This window comes from Hyperoodon ampullatus (genome assembly GCF_949752795.1).
Source record: "Hyperoodon ampullatus genome assembly, chromosome: 10".
Lineage (NCBI taxonomy): Eukaryota > Metazoa > Chordata > Mammalia > Artiodactyla > Ziphiidae > Hyperoodon > Hyperoodon ampullatus.
Window position 1 is genome coordinate 27,902,768 of NC_136923.1, and position 23,484 is coordinate 27,926,251.

The 23,484-nt window shown below is 41.9% G+C and overlaps 1 protein-coding gene across 18 annotated transcripts in view; it reads left to right on the forward strand.

Annotated features, from left to right (window-relative positions):
• CADPS (calcium dependent secretion activator) overlaps positions 1 to 23,484 on the forward strand; it is a gene marked incomplete at both ends in the record, with an annotated part of 485,811 nt that overhangs the window by 400,031 nt on the left and 62,296 nt on the right. For 12 of the 18 annotated variants that reach the window (XM_079713702.1, XM_079713696.1, XM_079713695.1 and 9 more), the window contains 5 exons: positions 999 to 1,145; positions 4,489 to 4,644; positions 8,630 to 8,777; positions 16,780 to 16,854; positions 17,745 to 17,828. In XM_079713702.1, coding sequence (XP_079569828.1) covers positions 999 to 1,145; positions 4,489 to 4,644; positions 8,630 to 8,777; positions 16,780 to 16,854; positions 17,745 to 17,828 — 610 coding nt within the window. Of the gene's footprint in view, positions 1 to 998; positions 1,146 to 4,488; positions 4,645 to 8,629; positions 9,027 to 16,779; positions 16,855 to 17,744; positions 17,829 to 23,484 lie in introns of those variants that run through there. The other 6 variants (XM_079713706.1, XM_079713698.1, XM_079713697.1 and 3 more) reach the window with 2 other exon arrangements.

Here is a 23,484-nt window from a genome sequence, read left to right on the forward strand (position 1 = left end):
ACATTTTAACTTTTTACAGAAAATACAAAACTTGATTAATATTCACAAGATGAACACATCCATGTACCAATCCCACAGATCAAGAAACAGAACATCACCGTCACCCCCCAGAAGCCCTTGTCACCCTTTCTCACAGTCTCTATCTCACTTTCAAGGGTAATTACTTGTAACAGAAGGCCACATTTTAAATCCACTTGTGGTCAAAGAATTCACTCTATGAGCTGAAGTTGGGATTCTTTTCCTTTTTTTGAGTGTAAACCTTTCTCCACTTTAATTGGACTTAGTTCGGGAGGGGATGTTTCCATTTTCTTTAAGTGTTCTATAAAATTATGCAAAGCTATTCATTCTTTTTGATACAATTCCTTCATCTTCTCCATCAACTCTGATGCTCCATTGCACATACACCTGTCTTCAGAAGTAGCGGTTGGGAAGAATTCCATTTCTGTCAGTTACCATTATATATATGTTCAATTGGGTAAATTTCCTGCTACACCTCGTATCTACTCTCTGACTTAAGAAATGTGCCTCCATCAAAACTAATTTGTAAATAAAAGAAAAAATGAAAGTGTTCCACCCTTTCTGTTAGTCCCAGCTACTTTACTGCAGCCCTAGCCACAGCAGTGCCAAGAATTCCATGAACTTCAAGTTCTTTTTATGAGACAACGTCTAGACCCTTGTGGCAATGGATTTGGAAACTGAAGGCCCCTCACAAAGGCATTGAAATAACATGATCATTGTATACAGGCGTCCATGAGTGTCCACGCTTTTCAGTCGCTCTGTGGTTAATTTTTTTCCATTAACTTTTATCATTTCTCTCTGAACACTGAGCCACACCACAGCTCCCCATCCGTAAGCTGCTTTCTGAAACGTGTCGCTTAAGTTTTCGTTGTCGTCTTGCTGTGGACTTAGCCAATTTATTTACAACTGTTGTGTGCTTCTGCCACATCTGCATTGTCACTGTGATGGTATTTTTTTCTTTCTGTCTGTTTCTTCCACAGGAGTTTAACCAGTAATCTACCCAATGTGAACCTACCCAATGTGAACCTTCCCAAAGTACCAAATCTACCAGTTAACATCCCTCTAGGCATCCCACAAATGCCTACTTTTTCGGCACCGTCATGGATGGCTGCTATATATGATGCTGAGTGTGTATTCAGTTCACATTAGATCTAATTTAAATTTAAGTGATCTTGGCATGGATATGTATTGTTTATTTCTATACATCCTATATAACAGAGATGGAGATGGATAATTAGACATATTTTGCTGATCATACAGAGACAATATTGTTTATTTCTGGCATGCAGCGTGTTTGTAAGACGTTTGCTATATATACAGCACTAACAATTTGTCTTACGCCCACTGAACGTTTGAGGACTATGTTTCACTTCCTGAATTCCTTTGCAAAAGGCTTCTTCCCATATATTTTTTTATTTTATTTTTAATGCAGGTGACATGACTTTAGGAGTCAATCATCCAAAAAAATAGTCCAGGAAACCTCTTTGCTGGGCCAGCCGGTCATTTCTGGCTTGATCCAAATCAAAGAGGAAAGCACACCTACCTAGAAACTGGTTTGGGCTTTTTTTTTTTCTTAATAAAAAATTCCTATAGACTGTTTAAACCATAAAGCATATTTCTGGTGTCAGCAAATGGCAGGATATAGTAACAGTATGTTCAGGGCTAAATGATAATTTCTGAATGGATCAAACCTTGGTAACATAAACGTTATGTAAAGGTACATTCCAAGGTCATAATACAATTTGGAGCATTGAGATCTAGGAAGCAAGAAGATGTCTAAATTTGAGAATTCACTGCAGTTAAATTTGGGGGTAGCCATATCATCTGTGGTCTCAGTGTAGGGCCACTCTCTACATCCATACAAATGCCAGCAATGCATGGGGTTTGTTTTCCTTGGAGGTCAGGTCACCCCTTTAAAGCCAGCAGTTTGGAGGGTGGAGGTTGAGAAGCCATTTCTTCTAGCTTAGGAAATGAATCCTCTCTCCTTCTTTCCTTCTCAAGTAGAAGATCCAGCACCCCGAAATCCTACCTCAGGGAAATTAAATTAGAACCACATGCATGATTTAATACGTGAAAGAAGGTTTAGCAATTCTATACCCTCCTTTGATCCTTTTCTTAGACCACAGCTAATTATAGGCCAGATAAGCTTTTTCTTGAAAGAATAAATTGGCACATTTTCAAAGGGAAGTGTTATTATCAAAGGAATAAAAAATGATCTGAAACTGGCAGTGATGTTTTGAAATCTCAAAATCACATTTGTCAAGATGGCCCTCCACGTTTTTATTTCTGCAGTAACCCAGGTAGAGAACAGAACTTTAAAATGACTGCTCTACTTGACTCCTCCAAAGCTACCTAATATTTTTAAAAACCCGTATTTGCTCACAAGTTCACAATGAAATCATCTGGTCAGTCTGATTTTCTTTTAAAGACAAATAAAAACCTCCAAAATTTGTATCTGGAAAAAAAACTTCTAAAACAACCCCATAAATCATATTCATGCTAAGATGACTATATGAAAAGTTAGATTAGGTAGTATCTGTTAAAAATTAAAAAGTAAATATCCAAAAGCTTCTCTTACCTCCTTCTGTGCATGCCCTGTGACATTGTTTTTTGAAAAGATATGAATCAAGACATTGTAATAAAGCAGATAATGGTCTCCATTTAATTAATTAAGTCATGAGTGGGAACACATTTTGGTAACTGCTCAGCAATCAAAATAATCTTGGTGCTATTGCCTTAACATTAACAGTTTATCTTAAAAATAAAAAGAAAATATTCTTTTCCTCATGTCAAAACTTAATAATAAGCTCTTCAAAGAAAAAGAAAAAAAAACCCTAGAAGAATTTCTTGAAACTCTGAAACCAGATGGGTGTCAAAATGTTGTTGTAATAAATACCAATTATTGCATTCATATGTACTTAATGATTTAAAACATACAACCATGCAGTTCCAAAACGGGGTTTCAACTAGGCAAAGTTGGGGTTTCTTTTCCCAAGCATAGGATGGGATGGGGGGAAGGCTGAACTTTTACGGAGAAACAGTGCATTCCCCCACTTTTGAACAGTGCCTATGACCGTATCTGAAAAGAAGGCATAGATTCTCAATCACCCACCAGGAAATGCCTGATTCTATATCTTTTCATATTTTCAGTTTCCTCCTCTGCCACCTTTCATTTTAAGGACGTGTTTCCATGTTACCTGCTCCTTCATGTCAGATACATCTACGTACTGACCTCAGACTGGTCTGTCCTTGAAAGCGTTACCCTGTTGGTCCAGGCCGTGGGCTCCCTCCCGGCATGTTGGGAGTATTCTCCTACCCCCATCCCCCCGCAGTAGCTGTGTATGCCTTTATGCACTAGCTATATTTCTCTCTCTGAAGCATTAATTCAATGCAGCTGGCATCTGTCACAATAGAAACACCCACTCTCATCTGTTTCTATAGACGATGTCAGAACAAGTGGTAATGCATGGTATGTTGGACGTTTTATAAATTGCCGTGTTAGCATTAGTGGTATGCGAGGAAGGGGGTGGGAGGTGGCCACCCCACGGAGCTGCCGATGGGATTCTTACAAAAGAGAAAGCCAGCCAGGGAAGGGCAAGAGGGTGAGAGGTGGAGCATTTCCTGTACGCGGGCTTTCCGTCGATGCCCCAGGTAAAAGTTTCTTAGACGTCATTGTACAGAAAGGAATCAAGACCAATTTCTCCATCTGTACAGAGGACTGGGTAAGATGGTGCAACGGTACAAGAGCTCAGGTTTTGAGCCCTAAAGCTTTGCAAATATCCCTTGTCAACTCACCTCCCCCCACAACCCACCTTGTCCTGGGGCTGCCTATGCAACGGGCTGGTCTGTGCAAATTGGACTGGTAACCAAACTGAAAGAAAATCTTGGATTCAAGGTATCCAGGTGGACTCAGCTTGACGTGAGTCACCCCAATTTCCTTCCAGCTCTTCAAGAGAGAAAGCAGGTCCTCGCTCACCACTTTGTTAGCACTGCCCTTTTACAAATGAAAGTCTTGTGCAGTATCCAAGAGGTCTCCGCTCCGGAGGGCAGCCGGGGAAATGCATGAAACCCTGAATTCTAATAACTGCATGTTTCCATGTAGTTATTATCCGTTGAGACCTACTTCTCCCTCCGGTTCGTGGCCTTCATCTGAATCATCACATGTGTTAATGTGGTTATTAAAAGAAGGCTGATTTTTACCATACCTTGTTCTAGTTATGGGGCAGCACCTTCCTCAGACTTCTCACTGGTCTGGAATAATTGGCCGAGCAAAGCCCACGAAGTCACGTATGGTAAAACTCAAAATCTGCCGGTGGAGATCGCCCCCACCTCCACCGCCAACATGCGTCGTTTTGTATGTTGAAGCCACTGTTTGCCTTAAGCCTTCTAGCCCCCAACTGTTCTTGTGTCAGCTTTTGCAGAACCCTAGGCCAGTGGGTGACTCTTGTTTCCAAATTTCTATCCTGCCAGTAATGGATCAGGCACTTCCGAAGATCTGTTCTGGAAACTTGATGCCCTTCAGACCTTCATTCGGGACTTGCACTGGCCTGAAGAAGAGTTTGGAAAGCACCTGGAACAACGGCTAAAGCTGATGGCGAGTGACATGATTGAATCTTGTGTCAAAAGGTGAGCATAGGTGTCTGGACAGTTTTCTGCACCCCTTCCCCGCTGGGCACTTACTCGGGGAGAGGTGAGGGCTCCCACTCTTACAATTGGCCATAATTTGGAGTGTTTTGGAGAAGGCGAGTGTTTGTCAAAGTCAGCTGGAGTGGTGACCACGTCACTGTAGCTTCTATTCACCTTCCCCACATCTGTCCCAGACCCAACAAAAGATGGCACAGAATATGGCTGCCAGTTTTTTCATTTAGCTCCATGAGGAAAGTGTCCTTCTTGTCTCTGTATCCCCAATACCCATAAGTGTCTGGCACAAAATATTTAGTTAATACATATTTGTTAAATATCTGAGTGTATGCATGGGTGGATAGCTGGCTGGAAGAAAGAGAAGCACCTACAGTTCTAGAGCCAGCGTATTCAGTACAGGTAGCAGGCATCTCTTGACTTTCCAGCAATGTGGGCAGGACCTCCACAACATCATTCACTCTGTATATATGAACTGAGCATGTACCATTTGCCAACCATGAGTTGTCTTGCCTAAAATCTAACTAGATAGCAACAAAGGGGCATGACACATTAAATGTGCATTTTGATTTCCTATACATTGCCTGGGTTGTCACCATGGCATATAGGATTGAGGTGGGAATGCTGCATTTGACCTTTCTAAGTAGACTTTCCTGAGAAAGAAGAAGAAAATGAGGACAGTACACATCCACTCAACAAAAATTGTTTGGGCTTCTCCTGTATGCCAGGCACAGTGCTAAGTTCTTGGCACACCAGGAAGGATGGGAGATCACATCCCTTCCCTCATGGAGTATCTATTTCTGAATACCAGAGGCAGAAATGAAATCCGTCTGATTTGACATCATTATCATCACCCTGTCTATCCCCAGACACACATCCAAGTTCCCTTTCCAGTTCATAACGGTTCCATTGTTTTTCCTCATTCAAAAACACCCTAAATCCCCCAAGCAGCACAGACTACTCTGGATCTCCAGATGTTGTATAGTTTAGTTGATGGATCAGTTGTGTGTGATGGGGGCTGGGTTTGGCTGAGAGTGAACTGAGTTCATTATTTTGTATCTTGGAAGAAGAAAAGAGAAGTAATAGCATCAAAACTGGAAACCAAAAGGGCAAAAGACCTGCACAGCCCCAGGTAGGGGAGCATCTTGGCAGGAATTGGTAAAGGAGCCACATCCTGTGGGGAATCTGGGCAGGTGTCCGATGGCACTTCTGGAAGCTTAAAATCCTGGTGATTCAGATTTTGTGTTTTGCTCTTTCCTTTCCAGTTTTAGAAGCAAAGGCAGGCCTATTTCTCAAACCAAAGGTCAAAATCTTTCTTAGGGTTTTGAATTCTACCATTTCCTACATGGTCTGTATCAGTTTTAGGAAAAGTAAGCCTTTCCCTATGGCCAAACCATCCCACCAAAAACTCCTTGCAGGGCAGTTTCCCTGTGGTGAAAAGTTCTCCCTTCATCGTACTAGCGGCTACAACGCAGTAGAAAGAACCCTTACTAGCTTCTGATCTGTGTACGCAATCGTACAGAAAGACGTGTATGCCCTTCTCTGAAAAGCCAGACTTCTGAGCAGGGAGTAAGAAATAAGGAGATGCTGGGAGGAAAAGGGAAGACATAAGGATGTGAAAGGTAGATAGTGACTCAGTTTTCTCCCTTACCACACGCCTTGGTGTGCAGGAGCTTAGCTCCTTGACCAGGGATCGAACCCACCGTGCCCTCGGCAGTGAAAGCTCGGAGTCCTAACCACTGGACCACCAGGGAATTCCCCTTACCACGTGTCTTTATGGATCAGCCACCTCCAAGAATGTGAGCTATTGAAAGGCAGGGAGTGTATCTTGTTCATTTTGAACTCCTCTCCCTCCCCGGGCCCCCGCCTCATGCCTGGCACAGAGTGGCTGTTAAGTAACCTTTTGTGAACAGAAGTTGGTCAGCTGCACATGTACACCTGGCACTGGACACATAAACACCCCCATGTCCCTTTCAGCTGAGGCCCCAGACAAAAGCAGATCAGGGCAAACATAGGGACAAATGTCATCCCCAAACCTCCAGCTTCAGAAGGTAAAATGTGAAGAAGTCCTTGGATGTTGTAAGACATGGAATCTACATTAGTAGAGCCTGGAACATTTGCTTCCCTCTTTGGGACAGAATAAAAGGGCCTTGTCCTAGAAGGGCAAGGACATTATTGCATGGATGTAAGTATGCAATGCCCAAAAGTCAATCAGGCACTCATTTCCAAGTTTCTCAGCAATTGAAATCATTCATTTGATGGACCTGATGGTGCCGCTGGTCTAGTCTGTGTCAGGTCCTGTGCTCCACACAAAATAAGGCACCCTAAGTGCCCTCAGAGAGTCAGTGGATTAAGTGACCTCTCCATTCTTGGCTTTTCCTTCCTATGGAGCCCTATCAGTCATATTAATTTCGCATTCAGCTTCCTCTTTTCACAGCCGCACAGTCCAAGGGCTATGAACAGCTCTCCTGTGAAAACAGAAGACGATTACTTCATTGTAAGGGAGTGATTTAGCATTTCCATTTCTCAAATTGGGCCGGAACTGGCACACAAACCTCGGAAGATCAGCACAGGGACCTGTCCAAGTCAGTCTCCATCAGGCCCCCTTTTCACAAAACCAGAAAGTGATGTATTTTCAACGTAGCTTAAAATGATCATCATGATTAGAAAGCTTCTTCAGTGCACCGAGTCTTTGGGAGCCAAGATCATTTATCTTTAACATGATCATATAATATATAGGAGTGTTTTAAGAGGTTTTTTTTTTAAAGTTTTTTTTCTTAAGAACTGGGCTTCCAACCTTAGAAATTATACTTGGCTTCCCTGCCTGCACCCAGGGTGTGTTAGCAAGCTGGCATCCTTTCCTGAGCTAACTAGCTGTGTGGTCCTCCCTATGCACTGTTAGAAAACTGCTACAAATACCTCTTAAAGCAGTGCTTTCCTGGTGGCTGCATGATCTCCAGAACCTGACTGTGAACAATGCTGAAAAGATGCACTGGTTGAAAGGAGCTTTAATAAAACCACTTACTAACCAGGTGCTTTTCTTTAAAGACATGTCATGAGGTGACCCACTTCTCTGAAACCTTTTAAAATCTGACTGGTCCCCTTTACAATGCTGATATCAAGGATTAAATCTTACCCCTGTATTACCAGCTGTCCACGTTGGACTAGGGTTTTCCTGTGTGCAGTTAGCACATTGATGGGATCATAATCTAGCCTGTGTCAAAATTATGTCATCTTACGTTTCCACCGTTGTACGATTCTTGAAATGGTAAGTATATTATGATATTTTTACTTATAAAAATAACATATTCTTATTACAAAATAATACATTGACATTGCAAAAACACAAACATAGTGGAAGCCCCCTGGGACCACTCCTAATTTCACTCTCATCCCCAGAGGTAGCCATCTTATTTTTTTAGTCTTTAAAGCAATATAATAAGCTTGTTGGATTTTTTTTTTTTACGTCACTCTCTTTCAAAACCAGAAAGGAAAAAAAAACCAAACAAAACAATAAATGTAATTTAAGATATTTCCCCCCATGAAGTTTTTGAAGATTAGAAGCTGTTTTGGGGGGGAGGGGTTTTGCCGTTTTTTTAATGAAGTGATTCAAGGTAGTCGGTTGCCAATATGAGAGAACTTATATATGCTATAATGCTATAATTGGATTTTTGTTCATTCATTCATTCTCGTGCAATTAGGGTTCTCCATAGCATGTAAACTATAGACATAAATACGCCAAGCTACAGGTGTTCCATGTACTGCAGAGAAAGGAAGGGTTTACATGGCTGTCTCTGTGAATAGGCCTTCCTTAGCTGGGGAAGTCATTTTAAAAAGAACACATGTGAAGTCATTGTCGATTGAAACTGATTACAGCCTTCAATTTTCTTTTTCACTGACCTCTCGGAAAATGTCTCCTCCACCTGCTGCCATCTGGATGCTGAATTGGTCTTTTCCTACTTTGTTTTAATAGAACCAGGATTGCATTTGAAGTTAAGCTGCAAAAAACCAGTCGATCAACAGATTTTCGAGTCCCACAGTCAATATGCACCATGTTTAATGTTATGGTTGATGCCAAAGCTCAATCAACAAAACTTTGCAGCATGGAAATGGGCCAAGAGGTAAAAAAAAAAAAAAAAAAAAAAAAAAAAAAAATTACAGATTCCCCCCCACCCCATTGATCATGTAGAAGAAAACTTCACAAATTCCTTCCGTCTACACTAGTCTGCTAGTTTCAGAAATATACTCTAACATTTGTGGATCAAGCCACAGATGAATGTTTGGTATCTATTTGTTAAGTAAATTTCTAAGGCATGTGCTGATGACTATGCCAGTCACTTGGAAGTGATTCTTGGCTGGGGTTGGGGTGACCGTAAAGTTCCCTTAAGTCAGATGAAGTTTGATGACCTTATTTATTAGGCTGGCATCTCCAACAGATCTGTTTGCCAGAATGCAAGTCATTTTCACACTGGAAGTGCATTTTATCACTTTGAACATCTGGACAGCAGGAGAGAGTTCTTCCTAGTACCATGCAACTTCCAGGATGTATAATATTAGATCACCCTGCTACTCAGTCCCCAGCCAGCAGGCTTTGAATTTCCAAGAAATCACAGGCTTTCCATTTTCCTTAGATTGAGTTGATTATGAATCTTCCCTGACCAAAAGTTTAGTCCTTTGCTAAGTTTCCAATTCCAAAGTGGTATTTAAAATGTAAAGGAGAAAGAAACAGCAACTTGGGCTTGATTAAAGACTATCATGATCATTTTTCTCCGATGGCCTTAAGCCAGCTAGATATTCATATACCAATTTAGAATTAATTCAGAAACATTTCTGGCAACTCTCATGTTGTTGCCAATTGGCATAAATTGCTCCTAAATCAGATCTTACGATACCAGCCTTATATGCTCAGAATTTTTACTGAATTATATTTGCTCCTTATTCGTTATTTATTTTCTCTCTCGGCACCTTCCATTTTTAAATGTGGGTTGGTGGTATTCTCTTCCTGGCAAGGTCATCTCTAACCTTCTTTCCCCTCCAAATCAGCTTCCTCAACCATCCCTGTTAGCTGCTGCCCCTGACAGACTTTCTTGTTGGGTACCTTGCCCCAGGGGCTATGTTCTAAGCCCTGGGGTCAAATGCAAAGTGCCAGTGGTTCTCTTTCCTGGCTCCATTTGCTGCCTGAGAATGATCTAGAGCAGTAGTTCTCAAAGTTTAGGGTCTATCAGACTTATCCAGAGAGCTTCTTAAAACCCAGATTGTTGGGTCTCACCCCACGAGTTTCTGATAGGTCTGGGGTGTGGTCCAAGAATTTGCATTTCTGACAAATTCCCCAGTGATGCTGATGCTCCTGGCTGGTCTGGAGACCACCTTTTGAGAGCCACTGTCCTGGAGCCTCAGTATCCAAAAAGAGTTAAGGAGAAGAGCTGAGGTACAAAGGACAGCCTCCTGAGGAAGGCTTGGGTTGGGTGTCCAGACCCTGGGTCTCTTGCCCTGGCTGTGCTGCAGACTGGACCTGATCAAGTCACTCGGCCTCTTCAAACCTCAGTTTCCTCATCTGTAAAATGATAGCACTATTCTAGTTTCATTCAGGCTGTTTTTAGCCATGACTCAATTCTTCAAACCTTACCAAGAAGGCCAGCATATGAAATGAATAAAATTAGAGCTGTTCTGAAATGGGGGGCAGGAATTCAAGGAAGAGGGGGCCCAGAGCCCAAGCTACCATATTCCTCTTCACACTGCCCCCCAGACACCCCCCCACACACACTTCTCTGGGGGACTCGGAACAATCTCGTAGGCTTCACAGAGCCCACTGTAAAAACCCTGTTTTTAGTGATCTCTAAAGTTCATTAAAACCCCTTTGAATTCAAACTTTTCAGGGTCCCATCCCTTTTAAATTGTTTTCCCTTTGAGCTTCCTTTTTAAAAACTGAGATATAATTCACATACCATAAAATTCACCCTTTTAAAAAAGTATGATTCAGTCATTTTTAGTATATTCACGAAGTTGTGCAACCATCACCACAGTCGGTTGTAGGACATTTTCATCACCCTGAAAAGAAACTCAGACCCATTAATAATAATTCCCCAACCCTCCCTCCCTCCCTCCCTAGCCCTAGGTAACCACCACTCTTCTAGCTGTCTCTAAGGATTTGCCTATGCTAAGCATTTCATAGCAATGGAATCTCATGTGTAGCCTTTGGTGTCTGGTTTCCTTCACATGGCATAATGTTTTCAAGATTCATCCATGTTGTTGCATGTATTAGTACTTCCTTTTTATAGCTAACTAGTATTCTATTACATGGATATACTACATTTTGTTTATCACTTCATCAGTTGATGGACATCTGAGTTTCTTCTACTTTCTAGCTACTACAAGTAAAGCTGCCTTGAACATTCCTGTACAGGTGTTCCTGTGGACCTAAGAGTGCAATTGGATATATACCTAAGAGTGAAATTATTGGGTCATATGGTAACTCTATGTTCAACTTTTGAGGAACAGCCAAACTTTTTTGCAAAGTGGCTGCACCATTCTACATTCCCATCAGCAATGTGTGAGAAATCCTATTTCTCCATAACTTAGCCAAAGCTTCTTATTATCTATCTTTTTTGGTATCACCATCCTAGTGTGTGTAAAATGGTATCTCATTATAGTTTTGATTTGCAGTGATATTGGCCATCTTTTCATGGGTTTATTGACCACTTGTATATCTTTGAACAAATGTCTATTCATTCAAATCTCTTGCTCATTTTTTCAAATTGGATTGTCCTTTGTTGTTTAGTTATAAGGGTTCTTTATATATTTTGGATACTAGACCATTATCATATATATGACTTGCACCTATCTTTTTGCCTTCTCTGGGTTGGTTTTTGTTTTTCACCTTCTTGGTAGTATTCTTTAAAGCATAAAAGTTTTTTTAAGTTTTATGGAGTCCAGTTTATCTGTTTCTCCTCCCAGCTGCTTGAGATGTCCATTTTCACTGAGTTTCACAAGGATGACACCATTCAGGGTAGGGAAACGTTGTTACACAGGGATTGGCCTCCCTTCCCCCTTGGCGAATTTTACAGTCCCTCTTCAGATTGACTCAATGGTGGCCGCAATTATAGAACTCCTACATACCTGGACAGATGGCTAAACAATCTCTTCAAACAAGCTTAGTCACTCTGATCTTTTCTTTTTGAACTGGAGTTTGGGGAGAGTAATAGGAGTTGGGTGGAGGAGTGGAGAGGGGGGGTTGTCAGAAACCCTACTGAAAATCTGATGAAGTGTATGAGGCCATTTCCCAGAAAAAAAAAATATATATATATATATATATATATATATATATATATATATATATATACTTTCATACAGTTTCACTATACAATTTCAGGGCCTTGTCAGGCCAAACTATAGATGCTGGTTGGAGATATATACTAAGAAATAACAAGTTGATTTTGTCACAGTGGACCCTGTCTCTCATCTTTACCACTGATCACTTCTGTGCTAGAGTAGCATGCCCTTGGCTTAACCTTGAAGTCTTGGTTTTCTAGACTAACTTGTCCAGTGGCCTAATAACTACATCACATGGACTCTACCTCTTAGCTACCAAACTGTGTGACCTCGAGCAAGTCACTTACTCTCATAACCTTGCTGTCGTTTGTCAAATGAGATATAATAGCATGTAACACACAACCTTTGAGAGGCATACATCTTGTCAAAATTGGGGATAAAGCTTCCTAATTTCTGGATGTAATATTAGAAAGTTGTCTTGGATATTCCCAAATAGTAACATTTTTGAGGCTAAACTACTTTCTGGACATTGTTCTATTTGATATAATAGAAAAGAATTCATGTATTTACCCCTAAATGATTCAAGGTGTTTTGTTGGTTTTTTTTTTTTAATGAAAACAATAACTGAGACTCATAAATGTTTCCCAGTTTCCCAGAACTAGTGCACAGACGTCCAGGCTAAATGATCTTTGTTAAGGGCCCATCCAATACTGTATTCTAGTCTATGATACTTATCTGAAGCCTGTCAGTTTCCCAAGACATGCTAGAGAGACCTGCTATGCCATTTCTCCTTAATGTAACTGAATCAGAGACACCTAAGTGACCAGCTTGTGAGAAATGAGGCCTTTTCTGACCTTAGAATGCCAAGTGACTGCACAGTGAGAATGAAGCCAGACATCATTGTCTGTAAATATATACTTCCTTGAAGGACCTTGCTCTGTGGCTGTGACCTTGACTAGAACTTTATAGGGAAGTCTCATGCAAATGGTCTCTCAATTTTTCTCACTTTGTAGAATGGGGATATTCATCTCCAAAGTAAAACTGAATTGTTAAAGTGAGATTGGCCAAGGATGGCTGGAAACATCATGATATTGGGAGGAGAGAAGTCCAGTGTTTTTACATAGTTTTCATTTTGTGAATATTGGATAGTAAACTCATATTACAGATCTAGTTACTAATACCTGCTTCCACCTGGATTCCAACTCCCTTAAGGTATTTTGGACTAGATACCAACTAGGTGATACAGTATTCTCCAATTTTAAGATCACTTCCTGAATTTCATCACTGGGATAAAGTCTCATTTAAAGGCAGCTGTTGAAACATTTGTTAACCATACTTTTTCATCTTAAATATTTATTTTTTCATTAAAATTTGTGAAGCACCAATACAGAGGAAATTGTGTATTAAATAGTTTCTCACTTGGTCTAGTGTGTTTTCATCTCATTTCCAAGGTCAGATGGTCTTAACAGAAAGACAACATACACACAATCTGTTCCATGACAAGGCAAAATGTGCAGCACAGGAAGTCAAGTGGAATAATTTTCACGAAGTGATTGTGAATTTGCTGCAACTTAGCTCATCAGAAGCAAAAGTAAACTCTCCAAACTTTCCACACCCTTGAAGATTAGTAGTTCCCTTGCCATCATCATCGTCATGATCTAGTGCCCCAGAATATAACTTAGGACTATTGTTGTTAGGGTCAAGTCAATCTAAGAAGGCCAACAGAGAGGACTGGAAAATGCAAAAACAGGAAGGGTCCCTTTTTGTACCCATATTAGGATGCAGATAGAATTGGATAGTTCATCTGACTGCAAGAAATTTTGTGACAAGATAGTTTAGTTAGGGGGATGGTAATTAAAAGATGCCCCAGTAGTATTTGTATCCCTTCATGGAGCTTCACATCTGCATGGAGCAATGTATCTCCCAAGAAAGAGCAGAGTGAAGGCAGAGTACTTACTGTTTCTCCAGAAAAGCAAGTCAATCAAATAAGTCTCAGGAGAATCTGGTAAAAGGAATTCATGTATTTTGTAATTACTTGAATAGGAATGGGGACTGCTTTGATACGTACCCCTTTGCCACGTGATCAGCAGGGTAGATATTCCCCTGCCCTACTATATATCCCAAAGTAGGTTTTATTTAATTCAAATTATAGTTTGCATACAATAAAGTGTATATATTTTACATGAGTTTAGAGAAATGTATACACACATGTAACCACCATGCTAATCAATTAGTAATTGTAGGAGTAATTCTGCCAGATAGCACTTCTGAGTCTCTAAACCATGTTTCCATGCGTGATTTCATGACTTTGTTCGGTGAATATGATTTCTACATTCACAACAGGGATAATTCTAGCCCCATTGAGGAGATAAGGAAATAGACCAATAGAAATGAACATGCTCAACTTTCCTCTAGAAGTAAGAGACAGAATAATCATAGCAAACACTTTTTTTTCATAAGTAGAAATTAAGAAAAGTGGAGAGGAGTGGAGATCATAATATTCACCTGGAGAGAAAGGGGGAGACAGTGGGACTACCTGGAGAGTAGTGGAGACCATATTTGGCATGGGAATACTGAAGATAGGAAGAGGTTCCCATAAACCACCATGTCTCCCTATACTTTAGTTTGGATTGCTTAGAGAATGAAAAGGTTTGAGGTTCCCCCACTTCTGAAGAGAAAGCCTGTTTGTCTTTGGAGAAAGAATGACATTGTTAACTCATCAGACCAAGAGCCTCAGTCTTTCTTGGTGCAGAATGATTGCTCTTGGCTTTGTTTGCCATTTCAGCCAAGTGTTTCGAGAGATTGTTTCTTTTCTCAATGATGTTCTTTGCTTGGTTAGAAGCTCCTCATTTCATATTTCATATTATTTTGCCTGCAACTAGCTTTTCGGAGTTAGTTAAACCTTGTAGTTAATTTAATGTAGGTGGATCATTTCTAGCAATTCCGAAGAAAATCTAGTGGAGTGAGGCAGTCTCATGAGGAGGGAAAGTAAGCGTGTGATTCTGGATCTTATCTCAAGACCTAAAAATGAATTTGGAGCCCCATCAATACTCCTGAAATTCTTTTGCTCTGACATCTTTCTTTGTGTTTCTAGCACAGAATTCTGCAGATAGTTTTTGCATTTACCTTGAGGTTTATTGCTCTGACTGGTAAATCCTTTCACAAAGCTAGCAGTAGAACCAACATGGGTCCTGATTTATCAGGACTACACAACATGGGCCATTCACTTGATTATTTTCCTCTAATCAACCAAAAGGAAAAACTAAAATGAGATGACTCCTCTCTCCCTACCCTTATCTTCTCCATTATGACCTTGAACAAATAATAATATTTGAATTGCAATTACAGTTGACAAAATGTTTTCACATGTAGACCCTCAATTTCATCTTCAAAATAGATTTATGAGTCTGAGAGCAGGACTGGCAGGAAAGGACTTAGCCCTGGTTTTTTAAATAAAAATAATAATAATAACAATAGTATAATGATAATAATAATAATTGAACAGACCTGCTAAATATCTTCATACAGAATTTGCCTCATTCCCTTTCCAAAATCAGTAATTTGTACTGGCTTCCCCCCTTCTCACTGGTCCGGGCTAGTAGTAGTATTACTTGTTTTTTGTTTTTTGTTTTTACAGATGAGGAAACTGAGCTATATTTTCTTAGACATCATGACTTCCCAACTTTGCACTGGGACTTTACCTAGGTCTTCCAATTATAATCAAAATTCACCTATGACTTTAAGTGAATTAACCTAATTCACATCCCTTTGGTCACTTTCAATAATTCTGACTGCCAGTTATCAGAATATCAAACCACATTACTATGGCTTATTATTTCTGTATGTTTTCATAACTTTTTGGATGGTTTGTTTAATTTTTCTCATGTGTCCTTTTGTCCTAATTTTTATTTGCACTGTTCCTTTTTCTTTTCTATTCCTAATTAATCATCCTTCTGAAAGTTTGCTAAAGAGTGGGTAAGTGCATTTTCCTTTCCAAATATCAATGTTTGCCTTGTTATTTTTTATCAAGGAAATATGGAATAATTCAAATGGATACTAAAATGATCTAATAAATATCAAGGAGCTGGCATACAGCATCTCTTGTTGAAATCGCTTTTCCTTTTTTCCTGGCATTTATAGCAGATTTTTGTTGGTGTGGGGTTGGCTTTTGCATTACTATTTAAGTTTAAGTGACAGCGGCAGTTCGAGAAATTGAAAAACTTAGCAGCCGTCTCAGGAGAGGCTCTAAACCTGGGTCTGCTTCTCCACAAATGAAGAAACTAAGTAGCTGCCACAAGGGTTCATAAAGAGACTCTTTGCCCTCACACTGAGTCAACACTTGGAGGTAGAACCCGGGAGCTCTGAGGCAGTAACCCAAAGGACCTGATGGTTTGAGAACAGTTTTTGCAAAATCAGTCAGTGTCTTGGTCAAATTCCCTTTGGAATTTGCGGCTCCCTAAGTCACATCACCCAGCAGTTTCCCAAGGATAATTTTCAGCCTCTCTATTAAATCATTGTGGTATCTTGCTTTGCAAGACCCAGATCAGCACACTGCCAGACCAGCCCTTAAGCCATCCATGCATGCTATTTGTAAATGTGTGTGTGTCTACACGTATCAAAGCCAGCAAAAGCTTTGGGTGAGGAACAATGCGCCTGTTAATTGTTTTAAGAGCTTCTGATCTTTCTCCATCAAAGACCTGGAATCAGAATCTTACAGCTGCTTCTGGGACTGTGGAAATAAACTGGGTCCCATGGCCAGGTTTTACTAATAAATTGCGTTGTCTAAAAATTACCGACAGATGCAATGCCATCACCTCCCAAACATGCTAATATTTGTCTTTCTGTGTTCTTTAGCATCAATACCATTCAAAAATAGATGAACTGATTGAAGAAACTGTTAAAGAAATGATAACACTCTTGGTTGCAAAGGTAACCTTCAGCTTCAGGTGAAATGTTTCATTGTGAACATTGCTCTGTTATGTCTGCATTTCCATTAAAATATGACACGTTAAAAAGTTGCGCTGGGCACTTGCATTTCTCAGGAAATAAGATCGTACGTCACCCAGCCGCGGCTCCGAATGATTTTTCTGATGATTGCGAGAGTGTGAAAATGAATTGATGAAGTGGCATATGTTACCTTAATAAGAATTTGTCCCTAAATGTTGCACTAGGTTATGCAGGAAATATTTGTTTTGTTTTTCAGCCCCGACAAAGTTAGATTTTTAAGAACAGAAAGTTAAACGGTAATAAGGAATTCTGCCATCATGAAAACCCCCTTTCCGCTAGTTTCACATGCAGTGAGAGTCATAATAAAACATAAAAGTCAGATAAAGCTATTTCAGTCACCCTCATGAATTATAGAATTTTAACTAAGTAATGCTGAATGGGAAGACATTTATATTTGCCAGTGCTAAACTTCTGTTTCCCCCAAATTACTGATAAAATACAAATAAAAATAGATTGGATTAAATGTAGTGCTAATATGTAACGTAAAAACTGCTTTGCACAGTTTTGGATTTTGAAAAGTGCATTTAATATTATCGCATGCTATACGCAACTCAATAATATTTTGTCACTTTGCACTTCTGTAACACTCTATATTTGCAATCACATAATAATGAAGAGAAAGCCGAATAAGTCAGATATTTCTATGTAAAGGCAGTCTATTCCTTTCCCCAAAGACGGGAACCAAATAATAGAACTTAAAAAATGATCGAGGGCTCATTGCTGGTCTCTAAGCGGTTGGGAAATGTGGCTCTTTCTTGTGAACAATCATCGTTTGAAGTAATCATTCTTTTTCCTTTTTGCTCTTTTACTAGTTTGTCACAATCCTGGAAGGAGTGCTGGCAAAATTATCCAGATATGACGAGGGGACTTTGTTTTCGTCTTTTTTGTCATTTACCGTAAGTAAAGAGCTGCTTTCTTTCCTGGTTTTTGTTCTAGTTGGGGTTTGGGTTTGGGTTTGGGTGTGGAGAGGGGAGCTGTTGTGTCCTTTTGGTTTGGGTTTGTGACTATCTGTTAATTGCAGTCAACTACCGATGTATAATAAGAACACAGGGAAATAAGCAGAACATTTCATGACAACAGGTAATCCAAAATCATTCCTATTTAATTTGTGAATATATAATGTGTATGTGTGTATAAGCACGTACGTAGACACACACACATACGTCTCTATATGTATGTATCCAAAGAAAGGGTTGCCGGCTACGCCCACCTTAGCTATCTCAGGGAGACCACTTAATGTTTCCCGGCTACCGTTTCCTGCAAATGAGGAAAATTAATTTTAGAGGTTACCAGTGGAGACCTACAAGTCAGATGGAGCTTGTAAATAGGTTTTATTTGGTCCTCACTGCGTCAGGTACACTTTTCTTTACTGAATTAGTTACCCACATTTAAGCCTCAGGAGGATTCAGAGGTGTCTGTATCCCAGGGTTTCCTCATGAAGTGAACGGTCGGCAGCCCTGGGTCTGCACGTGTGCATTGCGGCAGTCTACTGGAGCTCAGTCGGGTAGTCCCCACAGACCAGGCATGTGTTTGCCAGTTTCCTGTAACCCCCCTCCTGGCTGTTCTGCTCATTCCCCTACCTGCCTGGGCTTGGGGACCCTGGAGTTCACAACCTCTGGAGCAGATGGTCCAATCTGTACATGTTCTGGAGAGCTCTAATTCTGTGCCAGAACTGGGCATGTGCATGGAAGTGAGTTAGGTCATGGGCAGAAGCCAGCCTAGTTCTCTGTAAGTAAGTGATCAGTGGAGATGGTCGCTATAAATGGGCTGCCTCAGGGGCCCAGTTCTCCCATCCTTCTGTGCTAGGCAGGCCTTGCAGCTGTGTGCTTTCTTGCCCTTTCTGATAGCAGAGTTCTTGCTGGCTCTAACACCAGCTGTTTTCCTCTAACAATGCCGTAATTTAGGACCCACTATCTATGGGTCTTTAAAGCAGCCTTACTATCTATGGGTCCTTAAAACATCTCTTCTAGGAGATGAAGAATCTCCTAGAGAGGCAATGAATGCCAAGGCAAAGCCCAGCACGGGCCAGGGAGTAGCACGTGATCATCTTTGGAATCTAGCAGAACCGGGTTCAAATCCCATTACCTATCTTAACCAGCTGTGTGATCTAGAGAGGAGTCTCATCCTCTCTGAGCCTGAGTTTGGTTTTGATTTTGGTTTGTAGGAGGCATGCCATTGTGTCCTTTTGTTTTTGGTTTATGTATATGTGTGTTAATTGTGGTCAACTACCAATGTTGTATAGGAGTGGGGAGTAGATAATATCTTCCTTGATGAGCTGTTGTGAGGATAATAATGAGAGTGGAAGAGCTTAGCATGGTCCTCAATAAATGGCAGCTATTATTAATAAAAGATAACTAAGATGATTATTATACAATGCAAACATACATGCCATGTGGATATATATACACTACCAAACGTAAAATAGATAGCTAGTGGGAAGCAGCCGCACCGCACAGGGAGATCAACTCGGTGCTTTGTGACCACCTAGAGGGGTGGGATAGGGAGGGTGGGAGGGAGGGAGACGCAAGAGGGAAGAGATATGGGGACATATGTATATGTATAGCTGATTCACTTTGTTATAAAGCAGAAACTAACACACCATTGTAAAGCAATTTACTCCAATAAAGATGTAAAAAAAAAATTAAAAAAACAAAAAAAAACCCCAAAAAACATACATGCCATGCACATAAATTCTTCCCAAATATACCCCTACTTTGGTCTTTCCCTGGCCCACACGTTAGATTTCCTGGGAATTAAGGGAAATGTAGACAGAAAACATTCAAAACAATTTTTAGATTGTATGTATATGCACTTTATCTACATGCCCACCTTGTTTTGATATACAGTTCTGACCTTCCCAAATATAAGGATTGAACTCAATCCTGGAAGTGTGATGGCCTTGGTCTCTGGAGTTTATTGGCAAAGGTGGGGTGGGAAGAGGATGGTGACAATAGGAATTCTATTTGATTCACTCAGTAGAACCACCCGTAATGTGTCAGAGCTGAAAGGAAACGTATCCAACCCACTTCTTTGACAAACAAAAAAAAACAAGGGACAGAGAGGGGGAGTAATCTGTCTAAGGTCACACAGCAATGGGAAGAATGGGGACAGGAACCCAGGTCTTCTGCCAGCTTCTCCCCACCACTGAACAGCTTCCTGGAGAGAGTGGGATTCAGCTGGCAATTGCCTGTCACTAGAAGGCAGATGGGCAAATGAGTCGGGAAGATTCATAAAGAAGGATTCAGGGCACATGAGTGGGGAATATTACAAAATCTTTCATTCCTCAGTGAAGTCATAGAAATGGTAAAAAGAGGCAGAATTAAATGCAGCTTTTCTGGAAAACATTCCCCTGACACCCACAAAAGATACCACTTTCTTTGAGTCTTCATTTTGAGCAACTGTTTTTACTGCACTGGGTTTGAACCAGTGCAAACCAGCAAAGCCCCTCTGCTCTTTCTTGAGCAGAATTCCATCCGCCAAGGGCCCACCCTAACTCCCGACCTTCCAAGGGAACTAGTGAAAGGTGGGAGCGGGGTGGGGGTGGGGGCGGCGATATCAAGGACATGGGGCCAGGGAGATTCTCACGGGAGGATTAGAAACAAAGAAGACCTAGCGTAGCCCTGCAGGAGTTTTCAAGCCGAAATTCTCATCCTCTCATCTCCCTTTTCGGAGACATTTTACAGCCGCACAGCCTGCCTCGTGAAGTCCGCATAACCACGGAACACTTCGGGGCTGTTGCTGGGCCTGTGACTTCCCTTCCTTAGTGACACTTCTCCCACGTACTTGGCTACCCCAAGGCCAAAAGCACCCACTTATCATTTGCAGCCTGTGTTCTCATCCCTGCTGGCGTTTCAGTGTTGGAGAAGGCGAGCTCTGCTGAGAGATGGCAGGAACTTCTCCACACGTGGATCCGGAGCTCCTGCCCAAATTCCAAAGGGCCTTTGAAGACTTCCTGCAGCCCAGTGGTATTAATTACCCCGGAGAGGGGTGGAGGTATAAGGGGAGAGCAGAAGCAGCAGGGATTGCGGAAAGAGCCTTGAAATCAAGGACCAGAGAACCAGCTGTGGGTCCTGGGACCCCGGACAAAGGCATAGAGCTGGTGCCGACACCCTGGCAGGATCTCCTTCACTCCGCTCCCATTTCTGATTCAATTCTTCGAGTATTACTGTGCACGTACCATGTCCCCACCTCAGCGGGGCTGCCAAGTCTGAGCCATGTGCTCTGCCCCCCAGAAAGCTGACAAGTACTGACAAATGTGCCACCCTTTCCCCCTCTTTCTCCTGCGGAGCGCCTCCTTTCCTGGGTGGGCTTGATTTCGTGGTCCAAGCCAGACATTTTGGAAAACGTCTGCAGTGGCACAGAGCAGGCAGGAATATTTATTTCTCGTCTCCATCTGCATTGCTTCCTCTCTTGGAGAGGAGCTGGGGGGAGGAGGGAGGAGGAGATGTGGCTTCTCCGTGCCAGCCCGAGAGGCGCCCAAGCACACCCCTCCTCTCCTCCATCCCCAGCTCCAGCAGCGGTAGCAGCCTGGGATTTAGGGAGGTTCGCCTTTCGAACTTTTGAAAGATCAGCCCAGTTGGAAGTCACAATTAGCAACTATCCGCCCATTCCCCCGCCCCCACCCCCAACTGCAAGATGTGCTTTTGTGTGGGTTGCGTGCTTGGAAGAGTCCCTGTCTTTGTGGGTAGCCTCGCGCTGTTCTTTTAGGAGGCCAAGAAGGGGCACAAGCAGGTGTCCAGGTCGCCCTCCCAGCAAGTTTAAATCCTTTCCTCGGTCCTATCCAGGTGTTACCTAATACGCTGTTTCTAGAATATGTTTGTTCGTCCGTTCATTCATTCACCCAACATATATTTACCAAGCACCTATGGGTTGTGGATTGTGCCAGGTGCTAGAGACCCAGCAGTGAGCAAGGACGACGTATTCTCTGTCCTTCTGGAGCTTACATTTAGGAAAGGAGATGGAATTAAAAAGGAAAGAAAATTGTAGCGTCGGACACTGCAGTACAGACCGCAGACTAGAGACAGAGAGAAGGGGTGGGGCGCGGCGTTCCTTCAGCCTCAATGGCCCTGGGCGGTCTCTCCAAGGAGGAGACCTGGGGGCCGAAACTTAAAGGGGCCAGCCATTGGTAAAGAGGAGGAGAGAAACTTCTGGACAGAAGAGCAGCTATAGTGGCCATGTGGCAGGAAAGCAGAAGGAATTTTTGCAGAATATTTTGAAAGGAGGACGAACGGGATTTAGGGATTGAGTGGACGTTGAGGGTAAAGATTCAATTGGAGGAGACAGAGGTGGAAAGCTCGAGAACCGTGATGTATCAAGAGCTCAGCTGAGCTGAATGAGTCCTGAGAGTCGGTGGGATACCGCGAAAAAAGGCATCGTGGTGAGGGGAGACCTGGGACCGGACCCCAGCTCTGCCCCTGCTCAAGGAGTGGTGTGACCTGGAACACGGGACCACTCTTTGGCTTTTAATTCCCCTCAGTGGCTATGTTAGATGAATTCGGAAGTCCAAAATAGCTACAAGAGCTTCAGCTCCTATCCTTTAAGCACTTGCTAAGTGCCTGGCACTGGGCTAAGTGCTTTAAATATATTTTTTATCGTTGAATCCTCTGAGTAATCCCACTCCAACAAGGCTCTCCTGCAGATGATGGAACTGAGGCCCCAAGAGGGAAAGGCCTCCAGCTCGAGCAGCCTCCTCTCTCCCTCTAAACTATGGAGCCTCCAAAAAAAAGTAAAAATGTGGGAGGATGTTCTATCTGCCCCTAGGAGATAGAACAATGACATCAAATTCCCTGAAGCCCTCTAGAAGTTGCCTAAGATCCTCCATCATCCACATCCATTTGAGATGGTCACAACATAGCATGGAAGCCACTCGGTTCAGGAAGAATAAAACCCATGTTAGGGCTGTCAGGGACCCAAATCCCATGGTCTGTCCATTCTCCTAGGTCTCAGATTACCCTCATGCACCCTTTTTTCTTTTTGCCAGCATTTTAATTGTTCTGCCACTTAGAAATGAAATGAAGTAGACATACTTCTTTTCCTGCTAGAAACCGAGACCAGGGCTGGTGTCAGTGTAGATCAAGCAGCATGGACTGCTTTGGTGCAGAGCTCTTTCTTTTTTTAAAGATTTTTATTTATGTGGACCATTTTGAAAGTCTTTATTGAATTCGTTACAATATTGCTTCTGTTTTATGTTTTAAGTTTTTGGCTGGGAGGCATGTGGGATCTTAGCTCGCCAGCCAGGGATCAAGCCTGCACCCCCTGCATTGGAAGGCAAAGTCTTAACCACAGGACTTCCAGGGAAGTCCCAGTGCAGAGCTCTTAATGACAGGCCAGAGAACAAGACTGCCACCTTGGTCAAAGGCCAGAACTGGATCAGGGAATTCACTTCCGTCCACAGAACATTTTGGTCAGGAGGCAGTTCACATGGTAGAGTCGGGTGGGTGTTGATAGTGATTTGTTAGTGTTATTTCTGATGGTGTTCCATTTTTGCTGTGGCCTCAGGGAATGCCCAGCATGGGAGAAATGGCTTTTTATGGTGTGGGCTGGTGATGGCAG